Raw genomic sequence first — 22,468 nt, 5'->3', positions numbered from 1 at the left:
TTGGTCACCCTAACTTAACTTGAACCATACTGAAGTACGTATTGGAGACAAAAATTAAACAAATTAACACGGAATACTATTGAAACTAAAGGGCAATGATCGAAGATCGCTGATGGTTCCCAGTATCACCAACAAGTAATATTGTTGTGGGCCAGGTGTTCGGTGGCGATAAACGACCGCTAGGTGGAGCAGTGGAGTCATCTCCCACCGAACACCCGGAATTTAGGTCGTGACTCTCGGACATCGGACAAGGTCATGGGTCACTTAGAGGATCATGGTCGCCAATATTTCGACGGCGTGGGATAGGGTTAATTGCCTAATTTCAATGTAAATACCCACGTCGTCCAACTACCGGGGAAACCACACCCTCGGCTGACTTTATCCGAATTGAGTCGCTATCACCGACTCGGATCCGGCGTAACCGAGCGGAAGTTACCAAAGCCGCGCCGGACCAAATGAACAACTTACCGGCCCGAACGGCCTTACTATTCCTCAATACGCACCATGCTAGGCCAATGAAAGAAAACACGAACAAGGAACTGGAACATTTAACACGGGGGGGGGGGGGGTTATTTTACACTAATAATCGGGGAGGGGAGCACACAGAGCAGAGTTATCCGAATAAAAGGCAGGCAATGTACAATGAGCAAAAGCACTTAACAATCTGACTTAAAGATGGGGTCCATGGACACGCACACACACACCCACAAAAGAAATGGACCTATGGGTCTTTATTCGGTAGAGCCGGGTACCTCCTCGCCTCGTGCGGTTTCACCGGACCCGCACTTGTGGAGCTCTGAGTCCGTGGACGGGAACGGGGATCCCAGCTCGAGCGCTCCAATGCAAACCACCACGGTGGGCCACCGCAAAGGACCACAGACCGCTCGACCACAACCACAGACCGTGCCGCAATCGCCACCAAGACCGCAATCGCCACAATCCTGCAGAACACACTCTTGTCTGCCCAACCCCTCGTCCTAACAACCACTCTGCTCTTCTGAGGTGGGAGGGGTCTCTTCTCTTTGCCACTCGCCTCCTGATTGGACGAGGGGTTTCGGATGACTCCTGGTCACCTCCCGATTGGCTGGGGCGTGCTTGTCATGCTTGCCCTTCGCTCATTCGCTGGAGGAAACGTCCATGCCCTGCCTTGGGGCGGAGCCTCGATCTGAGGCAATGGAGACTCCGCCCACGCCTTCAGCCAAAACCACGTGGGCAATGGCGACCAGGAAGAATGAGGGACAGTGGCGTTGTTGTAGTGGATGTAGTAGGAGTAGTTGTTGTAGTTGTTGTAAAAACCGAGCTAAAACTTACTCGTAGCGCACACAAGTAATTCCCATTAGACAGAAGGAAGGATTCTAACTATAAACACATACTTATCGAAATAACTGAACTACAGGGACTGCTGACTGTCTGTGTGCAAATGGCTTCCAAATCCGTAACAATATTAGGCAATTGGTAGCATTTGAAATTCTGCTTCATAATGAAGAAAAAAAAGTAATTGAAAATTGGGGGGAATTAAATAGTTTTAAAAACCAGAATATTAATTGATTGAATGTTGGAAAAAAATAACTAACTCAAAATTAAAAGAAATAAAAATTGAAAAAGACAATAATTAAAAAAATTAAACAATTTGAAAAAAGTAAATAATTGAAAAATGAAAAATTTAAATAGTTATTAAAAAATTTTTTAACAATTAAATAATTGAAAAATTATTCTTGAAAATGTGGGACACCACCAACACTAATAATGTATGTATCCAAATCTGGTTGCGATTGGAGGGGACTACAGGGAGGAAGGGGCAGGTGCTACCATGCTTCGGTGGATCGTATGTGGCGGCAAAGCGACGTGCTGGTACTCCCTCACACCCAGTACCAAAATGGCGGTTCGAGCAGTCACCATGCAGGGTGCGTTCCATGTGAACGCTAATTGTCCCAGACGCAATCTTCTTTAACGGACGATTATTAACTAAGGCCGGTTGTAATCGGGGCATCTCAAATCACCCAGAGACCAAGTGACTTATTTTGCGTATTTAATAAGTAAACGGGGAGGGAGAACAAAGGACATGAAAGCATTTATTTATAAAGTTTATTCACAAAGATACACACCCAGGTATCAGACAATGGAAGTATTCTGTTCTTGAAATTTTCAAACGACGTTATATCGGACGAGCGCAACTTTAATCGACTATTGTCCCATAATGTGTTAACGACGTTTTATCGAAACGACACACGTAGACTCGACGTAAATCAGCGACTTCCTTCACTCACTGGAATTGATTGTTACAATGCCGAGGAAAAATATTTCAACAAGAAGCTGCAAGTACAGGTGTGTTGCTGAAAGAATCTGTTGTACGGACAATGGTACATTACATTCAAACAGAATCTGAGGAATTTATCATCAGAAGCTCCGTTCAATGGGGTTGAATTCAGCAACTGTTGCATACAATCCATAATGGTAAGCGTCTCGGATGTAATATTGTCAACAAATGTTGATAGACAACTTCCGTCAGTTCTGTCCACAATGGTATTAAAAGTAGATCTGTGCTCTCCTTCTTTTGTACGGTTGTGTGATGTCACCGATTTGTTTTCAGTGTCCGCCAGGAATGAAGCAACAGGTGTTGATGTTCTTTACCAAACTTCTCGGGAGGATTCAACAGCCCATCCTCCCTCACATCAACGTGTACCGCCCAGTTCAGGTTGGCTCCCTCACCTGGAACGCATCTGTGTTGCTCGTGATTCATTACACTAGATCCACCTCTGAAACACTCCGTGTGAACAGAAACTGGTGCGGCTCTGTGGCTTGGTTCAGGCTGCTCCAACGGAGAACGAGGAAATGCAGTTTCTTTGCACAGTCTGTGCCAAAGTGAAGCAAGATCCGTACCTTGTCAACTTCTTTCTCGAGGTACCTTTCTCAGTGTGTGCAAAGAAACATTTTGATAAAATGAAAATGCAGTAACGTTCTGGATAACAACACGATGCTTCCATTGTTTCGGAGAAATGAAGTTGCAGACACTCCTTGGTTATTTTGAACAAAGTTATGGTTTTAAGTGTTTATGTCACAATGCAATTTCCCATATTGATGTCTTTACCAAACTTTGTGGCAAAAAATAAGAAGTTAGTTATTGTGGGTAGGGCCACCTTTAACCAGAATTGCAGTTGCGACACATCTTTGCAGGGTTTTCAGATGTAACGAGATATTGTAGTATACATTGCACTTTGCCAAAAAGCATATTGCATAGGGAGTGCAAAGAGGAGGGCAGCTGTGGGTGGGCCTCGAGTTGTTCCAATATATTTTCCAGGGGATTGAAATCAGATACGACATGTTCCATGGGACTCTTATGAGGAACAGAACTGGGATGAATCCATTGCCTTTGTGCATCATAACCTTTACTGGGAAATATAATGAGGATTCTGTTGAGAGCTACACACTGATTTTGTGAGTGGAGGAAGTCAGGAAGCCAGGAAAGAAGGTGACTTTGTTTGCCACTGGCAGGAAGCTCGGCAATCACAGCACGGTTCCAGACTGTGTCGAACATCTTTGAGATACGTCCAGATATACAACCCTAACGTCTTGCCTGAGATTCATCCATTGTTGAGAGAGAAGGTGTTGTGTATCGTTTTCTGAGGGAACAGGTGGCATATTCAAACAGGTTGAGTGCCTGGGATGGATTCCAAAGCTCATGGCTGATGTTGAGGCTGAGAATATCAAAAGACCAAACGTCTTTCAGTGGCTTTTGTTGTGTTGTTTATTTTTAGCCCCAGACAGTTCTCACAAATAGGCCAGAGGCACAGCGACAGCTGATCGATCTCCTGGGAGCAACCCAGAGATCCCCCACATCCAAGATGGTGTACCTCCACCTTCATGAAGCCAGTGCTACAATAGTGATGGAAACAAAGACAGAGAAGGAAAGAGAGACAAGAGGGAGTGAGCTGGTCCAATCGGGCCAATCGGTGCTCTGTCAGTGCACCGATTAGCTGCACTCACAAATCTGGGCAGGGTGGAAGATTTGGCCCATCTTTTTCTTTGTTGTATTTTTTTTACACAATGTTGAGGCTCGTATGAGAGCTAACACACATAATGTACAACAAAATGGGTGGGAGAGGGAAGGAAAAAAACAGTGGGGATCAGAGACATGAGATCTGTGGAAGGGAGAGGGATTGTGTGGGGTACAGAGGGTAAACAAGATGGAAACTCCAGGGACTTTCAGGCCCCCCACATGACATGGACTTTCAGGAAGGAAATCAGGGAATTTGAAGGAGGTGGGTTTGGGGTGAATTAATGGGGGTAGAGAAGATCGTGGTTTTGGATGGGGGAAGACAAGAGATGGTGGTGAACGGGTGTTTTGAAGACCTGGAGGGAAGAGTGGGATTGAAGAGAGTGTGGTAGTTTGTTCCAAAGATGGGGAAAAAGAGGAATGACAGTGTGAAGGTGAGCAGCAATTCTTGATTTTGGTAGGTTTACCAGAAGGGGTTTGCTGGCGGATCTTGAGCGTCCTGCGGATATATGAGGGGGACACATCACAAACAGAGCAGAGCAGGGGTGGCGAGGTCGGAGAGGAGTTGGTAGAAGACAGAAAGACCACCGACCTGCCTGCGGAGAGAGTGAGAGACCCAAAGATGCAGCCTCATCTCGGGAGAAACCAATGATCCTGAATGCCTTGGCTTCCACAGCGTGAAGCCGCGAATGGTGAGAGGCGGGAGCACCAACCCAGAGGGGAGAGCAGTACTCCATCAGGCTGTGGGCGAAAGCTTTGTATGTGGTCAGGAGCTCAGGTGTGCCGAGGAAGGACTTTGCATGGTGGAGGATTCCCAGTCGGAAACTGGCTTTGGAGGCCAGGTTGGAAATGTGGCTTTCCCAGGAAAGACCATGGCAGTTCGTGAGACCCAGAAGCTTGAAGCTTGAATGAAACAACTTCTTCAAGAGGATTGTTGAGAAAGTGGATTGGGTGGGGGGGGGGGGTGGGGAGGGGGGAAGGAGGGGGGGGGAGTTCCAGACGGTCCTTTCGGAGAGACAAAGTGAGAGTGTGAGATTTGTCAGGATTGAATTTCGTGTTCCACGTGTTGGACCAGTTTGTGATTTTTATCCAGATTTGTGGAGAGTGAAGAGACTGCTGCTTGCCGATCTGAGGGATGACAGATGGTACGGCAGAGGGTGGAGTCGTCGGCAAAAGGATAATGAGGATTTTCCAGAGAGTCGGAGAGATCATTGATGAAAACCAGAAAAAGAACAGGGCCCACAACACTGTCTTGAGGAACTCCAGTCTGGACAGAAAGAGAGGGGGTGAGAGAACTCCATTAAGGGCCACATGTTGGCTGTGACAGGAGAGAAAGTCTGCAAGCCATGAGTGGAGATGTCATTGGATACCATAGGAAGAGAGTTTGGTGAGCAGGGCAGGGTGCCAGACCATCTCAAAAGCACGTGATATATCTCAGGGTATGGCTCTGATTTCATGTCTGGCATTGAGGATCTCCATCCATTGTTGGGAGAGTAGAAGTATCATATCCAGGGTAGAGTGACCTGGTCTGACTCCAAATTGATGATCGGAAATCAGACCATTCGAGAAGCGAAAGGATTTAATGTCTGACGTGATGATGGATTCCATAACCTTGCTGATGATTGGGAGAAGGCTAATTGGTCTGTCGTTGAAGGGATCTGTTTTTTCACTTTTTTATGCAGAGCGGTAATGTTTGCTGATTTCCAAGCAGATGGCAGATGACCTTGAGCAAATGAGAGGGTGAATAGACAGAGGGAGGGTGAGCAAGAGCAGAGGAGCAGGTTTTTAGGACACGTGGGCTGATGCCGACTGGACCATTTGCAGGATGAGTTGAGGTTTGATAGCAAGCTCTCCACCTTGTCAGGAGAAAACGACACAGAGTCCAAGAACAGCTGGGTGTGACTGGGTAAGGGGTGTAAAGAAAGCATTGGGTTTGGGACACAAGATTTAGAAGCAAACACGGAGTTTAGGCATTCAGCCTCTTCAGGTGCGGTGTCAGTGATGCGGCCATTTGAGGTAAGGCAGGGGATGGACGGCGAACATACACCAGAAACAGACTTAACTAGGATTTGGAGGAGGGAGTCAGGTTTGAGAGGTCAGACTTGAGATTAGAAAGATGTTGTTTTCTGGTTGTAAGGGTAGACACACACTTGTTACAAGCTTTGTGGAAGGAACTGAGATTACCTTCAGTTGGATTAGCCTTACATGAGGCAAAGGCAAGTTGTTTCAGGACAACTGCCTCGTCACAAGCTTCAGTGTACCATGGGCGGGAGGAAGGGTAGGACAACTGAAGACGAGATTGGATAAATCTGTTCATGAGAGAGAGAGCACGTTTCTTTGAAAGAATTCCCAGGATGAGTTGTCGGAGAAAGTAGAGATGGGAGACCAGTCTAGAAGTTTGATGGCTGCTTGAAGTCCCTGCCAGTCAGCCTGAGTGAAATGCCAGACTCGACGGCGCTGAGGTGGTTTTCTAATAACGGCTCGAGAGATGTTTACTTTGACAAGTATGTGGTCAGATGAACTGATTGGAGCAGAGGAAGAACAGCAGATATTTTCAGGGAAATTTGTCAAAATCAGATCCAGAAGAGATGGAGTACCATTGGTTGAGATTCGGGTCGGGAAGTTGACATATTGAATCGGTCCCAATGAGTCGCAGATGTTTTTTGTTTAAGTGGCATGGCAGGTGAGAGAGGTTCCCACACCCAGCAAGCTCGCATGAAGACAGTTGAAGTCACCACATATGAGGAAGAGAGAGTTTGGATGAGAAGATAGAAGTTCGTCCATGTTTTCTGAGATTGAGGTGTAAATGGAGTCATCATTGTTTGTTGGACAGTACAACACACATTTTAACATGAGGTGGGACTGGAGGGGAAGTCATAGCCAGAGGTATTCCTGGGGGTGTGGGGGAGTGAGAGCAGTGCATGGAGAATGAGGAATTGAGTCTGATGAAGAGAGCAACTCCGCCGCCAGGACGAGGCTCAGGTCTGTCATGCCAGAGGAGGGAGTAACGAGGTCAAGTTACTAGGGAGTCAGAGACGTCTTAAAGGAGGAAAGTTTCTGTTAAGCAGATTGTCTGGTTTGTCAGTGGCAACTTGTATGGAAAGATCTGTCCAGTTTGAACGAAGGCCCTGGATGTTTGAGGTCCACACTGTTAAAGAAGACGGAGGGAGGAGGCTTTGGGTGCAGAGGGGGAGGGTAGGACAAGGGAGGAGCGGTTGGTGGAGGAAAGGATAGTTGTTGAAAGAGTGTTGGGGATTGCAGAAGAACGAGGGGAGAGGGCCGGATGAGGAGGAGAAAAGGCTCTGTTTTGATGGGTTGATGTACAGTGGGGAGTAATAAGAGAGGGGGCAGAGGGAAGTTGAAAATTGGAGGAGGTGGAGTGATGAGATGGAAGAGAGAGAGGGTGGGGGAAGCAGGCAGCTTTGTGGATGTGAGGGGGGGGGACATTGAGAAAGAGGGGGGAGGTTGGAGGGAGAAGGGTGAGGGGGAAGAGTGTGATGGTTCTTGTGAGAGGGAAGCTTTGAGAGAGAGGGGAGACAATGAGAGCAGGCATGGCAAAGATGCAGGACGGTGATTGGGAGAAGGGAAAGTAGAGACTTGGTTGTGGTATGGTGATGAAGGCAGCGGGCAGGGGGAGGTACAAGATTTGAGATGCTGTGAAGAGAGGGAGGTGTGAGAGGAAGGAAGGAGTGTGTTTGTGGTGATGAGTGTTCTGATTGAGAGAGTGAGATATCTGTTATGATAGAATGGAGCCCATAGATATTAGAACACCACACACTTTGGGACAACAGAGGAGGACCTGATACTGAAGCAGAAGACAGTGAAGCGGTGATAAGAGCGGAGGTAGGATCAGGGGCAAGATGGGAGGGGTAAGGAGAAGGGATAACAGGTGAGTGGTTCGGAGGAGGTAGGTTTAAGTAGGTGGGGTGAGTTGTCAATGAAGTTGGGGAAAAAATGTACAATTGATGGAACACGAACATGCATTGCAAACTGGGATTTGATGAGTCAGAGATGCGATTGAAGACATAACGTGAGGGATGCAATGTAGGTGAATTAATAGAATGGAGAAAAGAAACGTCCGAACAGTGGGACGTTTTTGACACGGGATGAAGGAAAGGTCGAATGGAAAACAGTCTTTTGAAGAAGAAGTGTTGAGTTATGATATTATACCGAGAACCACACGTGTGAAAGAGGAAGTTGAAACATTTTAAGAGATTGTTTTTTCAATTTTTTGGAAAAGATTACATAAGATTTGGTGAAGGAAAGGTTGAAGAAAAAATTGTGGTGTCGGTGTCGTAAAAAAAAAAATACCCCTGAGCGGGAGTGCCGGTCATCTCTGCCAGAGGTCGATAGAAGCAAAATCAAATTAGGGGCATCTATAATCGATTCCATGGCTCGTGGATCTGGTCGTAGAATGCAGATCGCCAGAACAGTCGGTCACTTCCAATAAATTACTGTAATACAAGTTCAAAAAGTAACTCTGTGCCAGACTGGAATAGGGGCAGTTCATAAAGTACGTACGCTCTACTTCCGAGTTTCAAAACCACCCACCCCCCTCTGTATGCAGGCTAGTGACCACCCACCCACCCCCATATGCGTCTCATATCACATCACAATACTTGAAGATTACAACGAACTGCAGATTTATCTCAAATGCATCAGTAATTATTAACTATGGTCATGCAGTAATATGGAACAATTATTGACGTCCACGGATTCTACATCACGTCGAAAATGTTCCTGTGAATGGGGATATTTTTCCCCCTCGCGATGACGACAGGCTCACCTTCATCTTCTGAAACGCTTTCATGTAGTCCGACACCACTTTCATAAAGTATGTATGCAGCCGTCGTACCACCCACCCACCCACCACTGTACGCAGCCCGTACATGGGCTTTAAACCACCCACCCCCTCATTTTTGTATGTACCTTATGAACAGCCCATATGGGGCAAAAATATGCAAAAATTTGCGCAGGACCCGGAGCATCTTCAGAGATTGGCGCCGGCCTCTGGATGACCACTTCAAATTAGCACCGGAGATGTAAGAATCAGAGCGAAGTTTGAAGGGCTATAAAATCGGAACGAGAGCAAATTTCAAAAAAATGGCTCATGTTATTCTAGATAATAGTCCATAGTATCTGAATCACTAATAACATTTGATCTCTCTTGATAAATGAGAGAGGAGATACGATTTGAAATCGATGATTTTCGCAAATTTGACCGCCTCGTGACCTTGACCTCGACCTTGGACGACCTTGAAAGTTATATTGTTGTGCATGTCTCATCGACCTCTATCCATTCCACGATTGGTTATTTGTCTCCACTCGGTTTGATTGTGGATGGATGGATGGATGTACGGACGGGCGGACAGACTTCGAGACTGGTTTTATGAGGTCATCTCTAATGAGATGACAGAGATGACCTAAAAACCCCCCAAAAAACCCCACTTTGAAGAGGTGTCGTGGCTTAAGGTGGGAATGATGCTTTGAATAGTGTGCAATGTTTTATATGTCACATCAATCCATGCACTGTCAATTATTTGATAGGCCTGGATACTACGGAATCCTACACTGTGCGATTGTGTCCACTTCCTTCTGCTCTGCCACTGTTTGTTTTCAAAGCCAGAGTATAAGCATGTATACATGTGTGTAACATTCCCTGTGGAGTCACCGAGATAATTCTGCTTTCCCAAAATTGTCATGGAATAGCTGTTTGTAATTCTCACAGTGGACCACACGAGCTCACGTAACCAGTTTCCCAACATGGTAGTCAAGTGGAATTTCAATTTTTTACTTTGATCTAAAATCAAAATTGCCGGTTACAGGACAACACTGATGCATATGTTGGCCTTTTCCTTTTGTTTTGATGAATAGTGAGTCCATGATTGGATTGAGAATGGTTTTCATATTTGTTGGTATTCGATTTGTGCTTGTGTACATTTAATCAATTTGTGTTGCAGAACAAGGATTCCCATAAGGATAGTGCACTCAACAACTCACTGTCACCGTGTGCTCCGGGTGGTGAAATGAAACGAAATACGGAAGTGCCGTCTGCAGGAACGATGGCCGATGCTCCGGGGGAGCGTGAGCCGGATCAATCCCACGGCAGCACAGCTTCATCCGTACGCTGCGCGAATGATTTGGCGTATCACGAATACTCCAGCAATGGGCTCTATCTTGGTGTGCGTGCAACGTGCAGGCGTGAATGCAACTTGGTGCACTCTCTTCTGACTCTGATCAGCAGCCCCGTGAGTTTGTCACTGTCTGCTTGGGACAAATTTGAGGAAACTCTTGTTGATCTGCTTCCTTTAATTTCCATGTGGTGTTCGAAAAAAAAAATGAGAAAAAAACCTCACATGGGTAGGCAGATGCTGGCGGCTAAATAAGTGGCCGATTGTTTTCAGACTTCGACGGAATTTAAGAGTTCTGAGGACATGATTTGTCCCCTGTCTACTGATGACCTAATTCATGAAAAGGTACATTCATTGATTGACTTTGCTCCGACTAAGGGTTAAATGTCTGGAACGTCAAGTTCTTTCTTTTTACAGAAATTAGCAAAGCTCAATCAATGTCCTGTTGATTTCATCTGCTGTTCTTCCTGTCCTCTGATGCAGATTGACACTAGCCTTCACCTGCAAGATTAGCTCTTCATTCATACACAAAAACATCCCTGGGAATATTATTTACAAACGAACTACAATTGGAAGCTGTCCAGGGCTCAGTGATGATCCTGAAGAGAATCCTCGGCACAAAACTTTGAGAACAGAAAACTTCACATCTTTGTCCATGAATTGTGACCCCAGTAGTGAAATGAAGGCGGATACTTTGAGCCTGTCCTGGGAGGACTCCATTCCACATTCTGATACCCACATATGTAGATGACACACACTGACACGCACACTGACAAGCACACAAACTCACATTTATTGGTATAGATATTTATTGTTGCGGACCCGGGGTCGGGGGCGAGAAGACCACGAGGGGGAGGAAGCTACCTCAGGTTCCCACCAGACTCTCCGGAACCGCAGGCCGTCACACACGGATATCTTCGTGATGCGGCAGGTCGCTAATCGACTGTGAATGCCAATAACTCGAGCACGTGACTTAGGGTCCTCCGTCCAATGAATACTGTTTACCTTATGGTCACATGATCCAATTACCGGGGGACACACCCTCGGTACACCTTGTTCAAACCGGATCACCTTCCCAGATCAGATGCAGCCGAGCGTAACTGCCCAAGGACACACCTGCTTGAAAAAAAGATCGTTGGGGATAACGTCCTGGCTAAGCTAGAATTCGGACCATGCTGGACCAATGAAGGAAAAGACAAAAACGAGCTGGGAACATCTCTACACAAGCATTTATTTACAATCAGATGAGGAAAGGTATGTGGTACAGTAAATGGGGTTTATTATTACGTACAGCAGGGATAGCAAGGAATTTGTGGGGTGCAACAAAAGGCAAGCAATTTACAAAAGCAGACGCAGAGCAAACCTATCCCGTTAGAACTTCTACAATGTTGACTGATTGCTACGGCAGGTGCCATCACAAATACACACACAAACACACACACAAACCCGAGGAAGGTTAGATAGCTATAAAGAAAGAGAGCAGATGAGGATAAACACTCTCGCAATACCTGGCCCGGTCGGCCGACCAATGCAACCCAGTACGCTTAGGGGGAGGTAGGAGGGAGAAATACTGGTGTCTAAGGTGTGGGAGTGGGAGGTGTGTAGTGCAATTTGGGGGGGGGGTGCAGTGTTGTGCTCGAGGAAAATAGGATTGTGAGTCAGTGAGGATGCTCTTTTGTGCGTCCAAACGGGATGAGATAGAGGATTTGAAAGAGAGAGAGGAGAGAAGATTCGTGAGGCAAAATATCCCTCGCCTAATTGTGCATAGGTCTGCAAGTGTAGCGTGTACCTCCGTGGGACTCTCCGCTTGAGCATTCCACCTTGAGAATTGGCGTGTTATCTCCGGCTTAGTCACTTTGCCGAGGCTCGTGGCAACGTGCGCTCTGCACTGGTCCTCCGGAATAAACACGTCTCCGTCACACACCAACTGCGAGTGAAGAGCCAGCGAAGGGCAGAGGCAACGAGGAGCTGAGACGAGCAGAGAAGAAGGTGGCAAAGAAGAGGTCGAGCGGCTTCGCGCTCCTCCTTTTATGAGCCCCGGACGAAGGGTGGGGTGATGACCCAAAGAGACACACTGTGACCCGAATCCCGCTTCTCTATTTGGCCAAATAGAGAAAAGCCACGCCCTGCCAGGCTCCTGGGGCCGGAAGCGGTCTCATTCGCACATCCGGCACGACACGGCCCTGACTCAACATCGTGTAAAAGCCGCAACCTGGCCAAAGACAAACTCCAAGTGCAGTCTGAATGTCGAATAGCAATGCACACCCGCCACCCACGCCCCCACCCCCATCACGAGCCAAAAATGCAGACCCGGACCCCATATCAAACTCCTGGATCACCCTTTCCGTGACCCTCCTCGCCGCCCGTCTTGTCGCGTTCTGGCGACTGGACGAGGGTTGTATCAATCCTGCGTGCTCATCTGGGACATTCTCGGTGAGATGCGGTTGATGCCATTGACGTCCGTTGCTCATCCCAGCATCACGCGGTCCAAGTACAGCCCGAGCCGTGCAGCATGCCTCTGTTTAGTGGCGAATTGTCGTGATGCAGAGGTACGAGGGGGTGCGGGAATTTTTTTCCCGTGTGCGGGAGGTGTTGGTGGTCGAAGTGGTGAGTTTTTGGTGAGCAAGGTGAGATGCTGTTGGAAAATGGTGTGCAGATTTGAACGAAATGGTGCGCCATGCGACTGCTGTGGTATGTTTGTTCTTATGTTGATTCTCAGCCATGGGATGCTGTGTGGTGTGTTTGCTATTCATATTGTGGTGTGCTTGCTTGATTTGTACCATGGTTAATCGGAAAGGGTTGGAATAGAAATCAGAATAGAAGATAAAGATAAAGATATAGTTAATCGACCTAGGTATTCGACCCACGCAACGCACTTCGTCCCGCTGACCCACTGGCCATGAGGGGAAGGTCGAACTGCACGAAGAATAATTAAAAACCTGCCTGGAGGTCACTGTATGTTAGGTGCCATTGTCTTAGAGGCATGCGGTTTTGTAGAACCGCAATAATATGCATATATATTTCTACATACGTACATACATACATGCATACACAGTCATGCGCCGCTTAGCGATGGGGATACGTTCTGAGAAATGCGTCATTAAGCGATTTCGTCATTGTGCGAACATCATAGAGTGCACTTATACAAACCGAGATGGTATAGCCTACTACACGTGTAGGCCTTATGGTATAGCTGATTGTTCCTCGGCTACAAACCTGTACAGCGTGTTACTGTACTGAATACTTTCGGCAATTGTGACACAATGGTAAGTATTTGTGTATCTAAACATAGAAAAAGTACAGTATAAAAACACGGTATAAAAGATTTTTTAAAATGGTACACCTGTATAGGGCACTTACCATGAATGGAGCTTGCAGGACTGGAAGTTGCTCTGGGTGAGTCAGTGAGTGAGTGGTGAATGAATGTCAAGGTCTAGGAGATTACTGTACACAAGTGTAGATTTTATAAACACTACACTTAGGTGACACTAAATTTAGAAGAAATTTTTTTTTCTTTCTTCAATAATAAATTAGCCTTACCTTACTCGAACTTTTTTACTTTATAAGCTTTTTAATTTTTTAAAAACTTTTTGACTTGTAATAACCCTAACCCAAAAACACAAATGCATTGTACAGCTGTACAAAAATATTTTCTTTTATTTTCACTTTTTAAACTTTTTGGTGAAAAACTAAGACACAAACACACACATGAGCCTCGGCCTATACAGGGTCAGGATCATCAATATCATTGTCTTCCACGTCCACATCTTATCCCACTGTCCCATATCCAAGATAGACGGAAGACTCTTAGTTTTACCTTTGGGCTGTTCATGACGGCCATTTGTGTTATTAGCGGCTGCTTACAATTTCTTCTCGCATTGATTATAGAAAGGTGAATAAATCGCGTTTGGATTTTATAAATAATTTAATCATTGCATTGATGTTATAACTTACAAATGAAGAAACGAGCACCTGTCATTTGTGTGATATATTTGCGGAACAGTGCGAATGTTTTAACAACATAAAAAGCTTCACTAAAAATTAATTTTTGTTTTAATTTATACTGTAACAACAACTATTTATTCTCGGAATTCTTTAATTCAAAGGTAATTTACTTGCTAGAAGGTAAACGTGCAAAAAAACTGGTCAAATAGGTTGAAAATAGGGGTGTTTTAGGATGTTAGGTCAACATTGGGTAAGTTTGAATGCTGATTTTCTTGAATGTCGATTTAGCGTGACCCCGCTTTTTTTCGCGATGACATTTTATGGACCTCAACAACCGCGTTATAACGGGGCCACACTGTAGTTGTTTATCATTATCAAGTATTATGTACTGTACAAAATTGTATGTGCTATACTGTACTTTAAAAAAACTGGCAGCGCAACGACATCACCAGGCGATAGGAATTTTTCAGCTCCATTTTAATCGTATGGGACCACCGTCGTATATGCGGTCCATCGTTGACCGAAACGTCGTAATGCGGCGCATGACTATATATATATATATATATATATATATATATATATATATATATATATATATATATATATATATATATATATTGTTGTGGTTGACCAAATTCGCAAACCACCATTCAGGTCCCTTAGGTGAGATATCTCGGTAAGTATATGTGTAGTTAGGCCCAAACCCGTTGTCTAGTGGGAATACATGTCATTCATGCGTGCTGCAACTCTTCAGGATAGCCGTTTTTCTTTTACTATCTTTATTTTGGACCAACCGCCATGGTTACCACCACCAACCGCGTCTCAACAGTCGTCACAACATCCACCACCCACCACAACGCCGCTTCACCACAACAGCCACGACCTTTCCCGTCACACCTCGCAACCGTCGCATCGCCACCGTTCTTGCGCTGCTTGTGGGTACCGGTATTGGACTCGTGCAGGGCGCGCGCCGAACAGCGTGTACAAAACCACGGATTTTCCGCTCCAAAAACGGATCAAAAACGACACACGCCCACTTTTGTGCCGTCCAATCGGTGAGCGAGGGGCGATTTGGCCCCGCCTCCAGGGCGTTGGAGGGCGGTCGCTATATGCAAATTCATGGATCAAAAAGCATTCACGCCCACTTTTTCTCGGGCCAATGGGGAGCGAGGTGAAAGGTCGAAGGCAGGGGGTCAAAGATGAGAGAGCGAAGCCACGGGGCTTATATAAGCAACCGCGTTCGTCAGTCAAGTGAAATAAAGAGGTCGGGTGCGTTGGAATGAAGAGTTGGTCGTCGTCGTCGTCGTGTGCGTTGGAGTCGGAGAGAAGAGGACGGAGCTGTGGAGAGGTGGCGAAGGCAGACGAGGGGGTGCTCGCGTCGTGCCGGGAGCTGCACACCAGGGAGGCCGACGGCGCGACCTGGTCGAGGTGGAGACGCTCGTCGCGGGACTCGAGACAGAGTAAAAATCCTCCTTTCCCCGAGCATCAGCAACCCCCTCCTGTTTCCCCCCGCGCTGAGATAGTGCGACCAAGGGGGCCCCCTTCCCACCCCCTACCAGACACTGCCCGCGAGGCCCGCGGAGTTGAGGCACCATCGCCGCTCCGCGTCTCATCACCAGACGGGTAGGCCCGACCCGGTCTCGGCCTCAGGCCCGCCTCATCCTTGAGGGTGTTCTTTTTCTTGGTTTTGGGTATGTGTTGTCGGCGCCGTCTGTGAAGTAGAATTGTATAAGTGTTGCCGTGTGCTCGGTAGTCGGATAGCTCTGCATTGTGTCTTCGCTTTTACATTTGCTTTTTGTGTAAAATTGCATTGTGTTTCTTTTCCTTTTCTATGTGCTTTTGGTGGAATTGAATATGTGTGCTTTCCGTTCATCGCGAATAAATGTGCTTTGTGTTGAACTGTTTCCCGCTTCGCTTCGTCATTTCTTTCATTGAATCCTCATCTTGCTTCACGTAAAGGGTTGGTAGTGGGCTGAATACGCCCGATAATTAATCGAACCGTCGAGGTCGACGAATAACACCGCTCGGTTATCCCGATAGTACGGAACGGGTCGCTTAAGTGGCCCGTGTCCGAAGTCGACCTGCGGCGAGGTGCGATCGCCCGGTCTACCCTCCGTGTGGGTACTTAGGTAGGTCGAATTTGGCGAGCAACCCTATCCCACGCGGGGGCCGATTGGCTCGATCGCGGTGAGACCGAAAGGTCCACCCGTGACTGGTTCCCGGCGTTAGTCCGAGAGGGTCACGACTGGATTGTCCGTCCGGTGGGCGACGTGCCGCGATTCGAGTTACGTGGCCGTCGCACGCCGGCGGGCGCGAATCCGTAACAATATATATATATATATATATATATGTATGTATGTAGTATATATGTGTATGTATATATATATGTATGTAGTATATATGTGTATGTATATATATATATATGTGTATGTAGTATATATGTGTATGTGTGTATAAATATATATATATATATATATATATATATATATATATATATATATATATATATATATATATATATATATATATATATATATATATATATATATATATATATATATATATATATATATATATATATATATATATATATATATATATATATATATATATATATATATATATATACGTGTGTGTATATATATATATATATATATATATATATATATATATATGTATATGTGTGTATATATGTATATATGTATATGTGTGTATGTATGTATGTATGTATATATATATATATAGCCTGGTGTTGGCGCAGTGGTTAGGGCAGCGGCTTGGGATCCAAAAGGTCCTGAGTTCAAGCCCCATTGGGCCACTGAATTAATAAACCAGGGGGTTGACTCAGCCTGAAGCCTGGTGTTGGCGCAGTGGTGAGGGCAGTGGCTTGGGATCCAAGAGGTCCTGAGTTCAAGCCCCGTTGGGCCACTGAATTAATACACCAAGGGGTTGACTCAGCCTGTCATCCTTCCGAGGTCGGCGAAATGAGTACCAGTATACTGGGCCGGTGTATACCCCGGTTAAAATAGGTGTACTTTATCCCTGTGTCGTAAGAGGCGACCAGGGTTGCGTCAGGAAGGGCATCCGGCGTAAAACATGTGCCAAATCACTATGCGGATCATACGGATGATCCGCTCTGGCGACCCCTCACGGGAGCAGCCGAAAGAAGAAGGGGAGGGGTTGACTCAGCCTGTCATCCTTCTGAGGTCGGCGAAGTAAGTACCAGTGTACTGGGCCGGTGTATACCCCGGTTAGAATAGGAGTACCAGATCCCTGTGTCGTAAGAGGCGACCAGGGTCGACTCAGCCTGTCATCCTTCCGAGGTCGGCGAAGTGAGTACCAGTGTACTGGGCCGGTGTATACCCCGGTTAGAATAGGAGTACCAGATCCTTGTGTTGTAAGAGGTGACCAGGGTTGCGTCAGGAAGGGCATCCAGCGTAAAACCTGTGCCAAATCATTATGCTGATCATAATGGATGATCCGCTGTGGCGACCCCTAACGGGAGCAGCTGAAAGAAGAAGATATATATGTATATATGTATATATATGTATATATATATATATATATATATATATATATATATATATATATATATATATATATATATTGTTACAAATTCTCCGCCTGCCGGTGTGCGAACGACCGCTTTTCGCCAAATCGCGGCCGTACGCCCACTGGACGAACAATTCAGTCGTGACTTTCCGGAACAACGCTGGAAACCAGTCATGGGTGTGCTCCAAGCGCACACCACAGCCTCGTCAATATTCTACCCGTGCACGACGGTCAATCGCCGGATTGTCGATATACCTAATTATTCGCGCGGAGAGACTACCGAGAGACCATACCTCAGCGAGGTCTGCTTGGACACGAACCGCTGAAGCGGTTCGTTCCGTTCTGGAATAACCGAGCGGGGTATTATCGTGAGACCTCGCTGGACCCGATTCTTTTATCGGCCATCAAAAAGCCCGCTACCAATTCCGAAATGCAATATGGCAGTTCAATGGGGAAAATGACACGACAAACAGGTTCACATACAAATAAGCACATTTATTATTTCACACGTATACAAACAATCATGCAATGAATTGGTGAAACACGCATGCAGTTAATTTGTGATGAATGCGGGACGAGACAAAGACGCGAGCAAGGCGAAGCGCTACAACCGTCTATAATTAATTATGTACAGTCACTTAACAGTTTCGCTACTTAACGGGACACGGCGCCACAGCTTTCACACAAATAGAAGCAAGGAAAAGACCCCCTTAAAGACAAGGGGGTCAGACTGGACCCCTTAGGGTCTTTATGTCCAAGGTGCTTGGTTGACCGAAGGAACTCCAAGAGGCCGCCACAGGTTACTTGCACCCTCGTGGTGACTTGCTTGGGCGTCCCTCTTGGACCCTCTCCAGCTCCTCACCGACTGCGGGGACCCCAGACTCCAGGCTCCAGCGCGGCTGCCCACAACTCCACACACTCACACGAGCCCAGACCTCCACCGACTGACTCCACCGACTGACTCCACCGACTGACTCTCCACTCGACCACCCGACCACCAAAACCAAAACCCAACTCGCTGCCTTCAGCGCGCGCTTTTATCTCCCCTGGCGTCTCGCCCCTCCCCTCTTCCAGCTCCCGCGGGAACCTTCCGGAAGGAGGACGTTTTCCTCGCCGAATCAGGGGCATTTTTCTCTCTTTTCCAGGGCATCATTTCTTCATAGCTTGTCGTGTCGCTTTATAGCTCCACTCGCAGGGTTGGTGTTTTCTCCTGCTGCACTTGGTGCGCAGATGTTAATCGCTGGGGGGTGGGACCGTCGTCCGCTTTCCCTCGTTGAATGCCAGGCTTCTTTTAGTCATCGCTGAGGTAGAAACGCGGTGGTGTGGTTGTGAAGGTTGTGGTTAACGTGGAGTGGTTGTTTGTAGTGGTGGTGTGGCTGGTGGTTGGCATTGTGGTTGAGAAGGTGGTTAGGTGATGTTGGTGGTTGTGGGTGTGGAGAAGGTGACTGGTGGTTGGCGTTGTGGTTGAGAAGGTGGATAGGTGATGTTGGCGGTTGGGGGTGAAGTGGTGAGGATGGCATGGTTTGTTGAGATGCGGGTGTGGTTGGGGTGGTTGAAAGGCGATTGGTCCAAAATAACGATAGTAACAGAAAAACACCACCTCAAAGATCACAGCCCTGATAACACGAATAATTTCCATTCGACAACAGTGGGTAAATCTATCTGAACACACACTTATCGGCATAACTGATCTGAGGACCTACGTATATGGTGCTCTGCGAATTTCCACAGCCGTAACAATATATACAAACAGCCGGTCCCCGACTTACGATGGGGTTACGTCCCGATAAACCTATCGTAAGTCAAAAATGCATCGTAAAATGCATGCATTTAATACATCCAACCTACCGAACATCATAGCTTAGCCAAGCCTACCTTAAACATGCTTTGGCTACACATGAGACCAACTTGGTTTGTTCAGCTGATTGTCACTTTTCAGTTCTCCAGACAATGGAAAAAAACAAAAAACGAAATCGGTCAAACCTGGGAATTCATTCTCATTCTTAAAATGATGATAATAATAATAATGATAATTTTTTCCAGATGACATCTTTCCGATCTGCCTCTTTCAATGGCAATGATTCTGGTACCATTCAACAGAGTTTTACCTCGTGAATCATCCTTTGGTATTGTAATGTTAATCGCTCTGAAGGATTCCACAAAACGTCCACAAAACTAAATTCCTTTGTAAAAGAATAGGCAGGATCCGAGGGGTGGGCGGGACTGTATCACTGTCATTCAGCCTGATGGGAGCGGGGCGGCTATGCATTTGCCTCAATATCGCACATCTGGACATCAAATAACGTGCAGAAATATCATGCCTTGGGAAATCCCTTGTTTTTCAGTGTTGTATTTATGAAAAAAAAAAGCGAGGTATGAGTGCTTCACATGGGACACGCGTGATCACAAACCATCCTCCACCATATCAAGGGAAAAGCAAACCACGTGATCAAGAACCTTCTCGAGTCACGGTTTCTCGGCAGCAGATTTGTTACGTCGGCACATCACATCGTATAGAACAGCCAGAACAGCGAATTATCCACTGGGCCTGAATAATGTTTGAAGCAATGAACTAAAATTAATTGCTGGTTGATGATGGAGATGCTACCAGCGACAGGGTCATCCATTTCTCTCTCTTCTGATGAGGCTCGAGTATCTGGTCTTCTCTTGAGTTTCTACTAACCCTCACAGCTCGCTATCGAAAATTCGTAAGTCGAACCATCATAAGTCGGGGACTGGCTATATATATATATATATATATATATATATATATATATATATATATATATATATATATATATATATATATATATATATATATATATATATATATATATATATATATATATATATATTTTTTTTTTTTTTTACACACAAAGACTCACCCACATCTCTCACCTGTGAATGGAGGGGATAGCCAATCAGCTCTCACCTAATCAATAAAACCCAGGTGGCTCGGATTATGTAAACAATTGACCCCTCCCACATTCCTCTTGCTGAAGAAGCTGCATAATGCAACACAAGATGACCTACCCAAGGTAAGTGCTATGCTGTGTCAAACCCTTCCCAGATTTCCTCAACTATAAAGACGTTCACACATAGTACACCGGTAGCTGAGGGTGTGTGCAGCATTGTGATTCTCATGTAATAAAGGAAAGAAAAATGGGAAAAATTAGCCAATTTGACTTTTACTACACATCGACTTGAAGGCCGGAAAAAAAAAAATGCGGGACATCGAGGAATATTTAACAGGATCATCTTGTTCAATGGTAATAAGTCCATGGGTCATCTTATAATAAACACACTGTGAAGGAATGAGAGAGGTTTAAAATGAAAGAAAGACAAAATTGTTAAGGGCAGTAAAGGAGGGAGAAAATGAGAGAAATGGAGTAATCCCTATCTCGGGGAATTTGACAAAGAAGAAAAGGTGGTTACAATGAAGTGGGTGCAAGGTCGAGGTCTAAAACAAAAGTGGATTGGGTTGGAGAGATGGTGAGGGTCGGGAGGGAGAATATTCTGTCATTTTATCATCCTCATAGATACCCCATCAGGATCAGCTCTTACATGGCTTCCCAAATGAAATGTCTCAATACTTCAGATCTTGGAAGATGTATTTTGCTGTGGAACTCTCAATGGAACAAAATGGACAAATCTCAGGAAAATCAGAGATAGTCATTTCAAGATGCATGTGATTTGGTGTGGAATGGCCCACAAGTATAATGGTATACTCGGTTTAACTATTTGTTGTTGCATTTGAGATGAAGTAAACATGTTGGCCTAAGTGATGGTATGTTTAACCTGCCTGTGAATGCCGTTTGATTTGCACTGTCGTCATTGCTTTGGGCAGGATGGCCGGATAGCGGTGAAGGCTTGTGAAGGACTGATGCTCTTGGTGAGTCTGCCGGATGCAACTGCCGCTCAGAACCTGGCTGGGAACACAGCTTTATGCGAGATGCTGACCCAGCGCTTGACCACCTTGCACCATGCTCTGCCCACTTCGCTTGATCCCCTTGACATCGAGTCACTGCAACCAGTCAACTGGGGGTGAGTTAAGCTTGGCATATATTGAGGGCAGGATAGACAGTTTGTGCTGTTATTGCATCCTTTTACAGCACACTTGCAGAAGTCGATCAGTGTGACAATGGTGGCTCTTTGCTGATATTGTCCGATTATACATGCATGACGTCATGTTTGTTTTTCAGCCGAAACCTGCAATGAGAATTTTGTTTAATCGAGCTTTTCGGTGGATATTTTGGCTCTTGGAGTTCTCATTAGAGATGTACACTAACTTTCACAAGCAAGATTAGTTCTTCATTCTCGTTTTATCAGCCCATGATAGGGGCCTTTGTTAGACAGTGTTGCCATGGATCTAGTAAATCTGGTGCTCGTGCACCATATGATTGCGTTGCGTCTTGGTAAGAGATGCATGATGTCTGCAGCATTCTACAAACGGGCTTCTCCGTCTACACTGTGTTCAACGGCTGTCACCAAAAAGCAACAAAACAAAACAGACCAAGGGTCATAAGTTCACTGTTTTCAATAATTATCAGAAAGTAACAAAATATTTAACATGAAATAAAAAAGAGCCACGTATCTTCAGATTATAAAAAGTCTGAGCAACATGGCAGCATTTCTCTTTTCCCAAGCTTTCCATTTATTTTGGGAAGCAAGCAGTGCCCCCTTTTGTTTGGAAAATCTCCCCGACAATCAAGTTTGAGGAGATTATCAGATCATTCGGGCCAAGGCCTAGAGGACAATTCAAAGCAACTCTCACCCAGCATCCTGCTGCTGAAGATGCTTGCATATCAAGTTGCCCATCATACTCTTCATCAAAACTGATACACAC

General features: G+C 45.8%; 1 protein-coding gene across 6 annotated transcripts in view; it reads left to right on the top strand.

Moving 5' to 3' along the window:
* FHIP2A (FHF complex subunit HOOK interacting protein 2A) overlaps nt 1-22,468 on the top strand; it is a 59,534-nt gene that overhangs the window by 2,747 nt on the left and 34,319 nt on the right. For all 6 annotated transcript variants that reach the window (XM_085871644.1, XM_085871631.1, XM_085871622.1 and 3 more), the window contains 4 exons: nt 2,591-2,695; nt 2,779-2,901; nt 9,955-10,242; nt 21,470-21,666. In XM_085871644.1, the coding sequence (XP_085727770.1) occupies nt 2,591-2,695; nt 2,779-2,901; nt 9,955-10,242; nt 21,470-21,666 (713 nt within the window). The remainder of the gene's footprint in view (nt 1-2,590; nt 2,696-2,778; nt 2,902-9,954; nt 10,243-21,469; nt 21,667-22,468) is intronic.

The sequence above is a fragment of the Eptatretus burgeri genome, chromosome 1 (assembly GCF_056783735.1).
Source record: "Eptatretus burgeri isolate ZD-2024b chromosome 1, Ebu_testis_v1, whole genome shotgun sequence".
NCBI classification, from domain to species: Eukaryota; Metazoa; Chordata; class Myxini; order Myxiniformes; family Myxinidae; genus Eptatretus; species Eptatretus burgeri.
The sequence above is the reverse complement of the archived record's forward strand: the minus strand, read 5'-3'. Positions and strand labels throughout refer to the sequence as shown.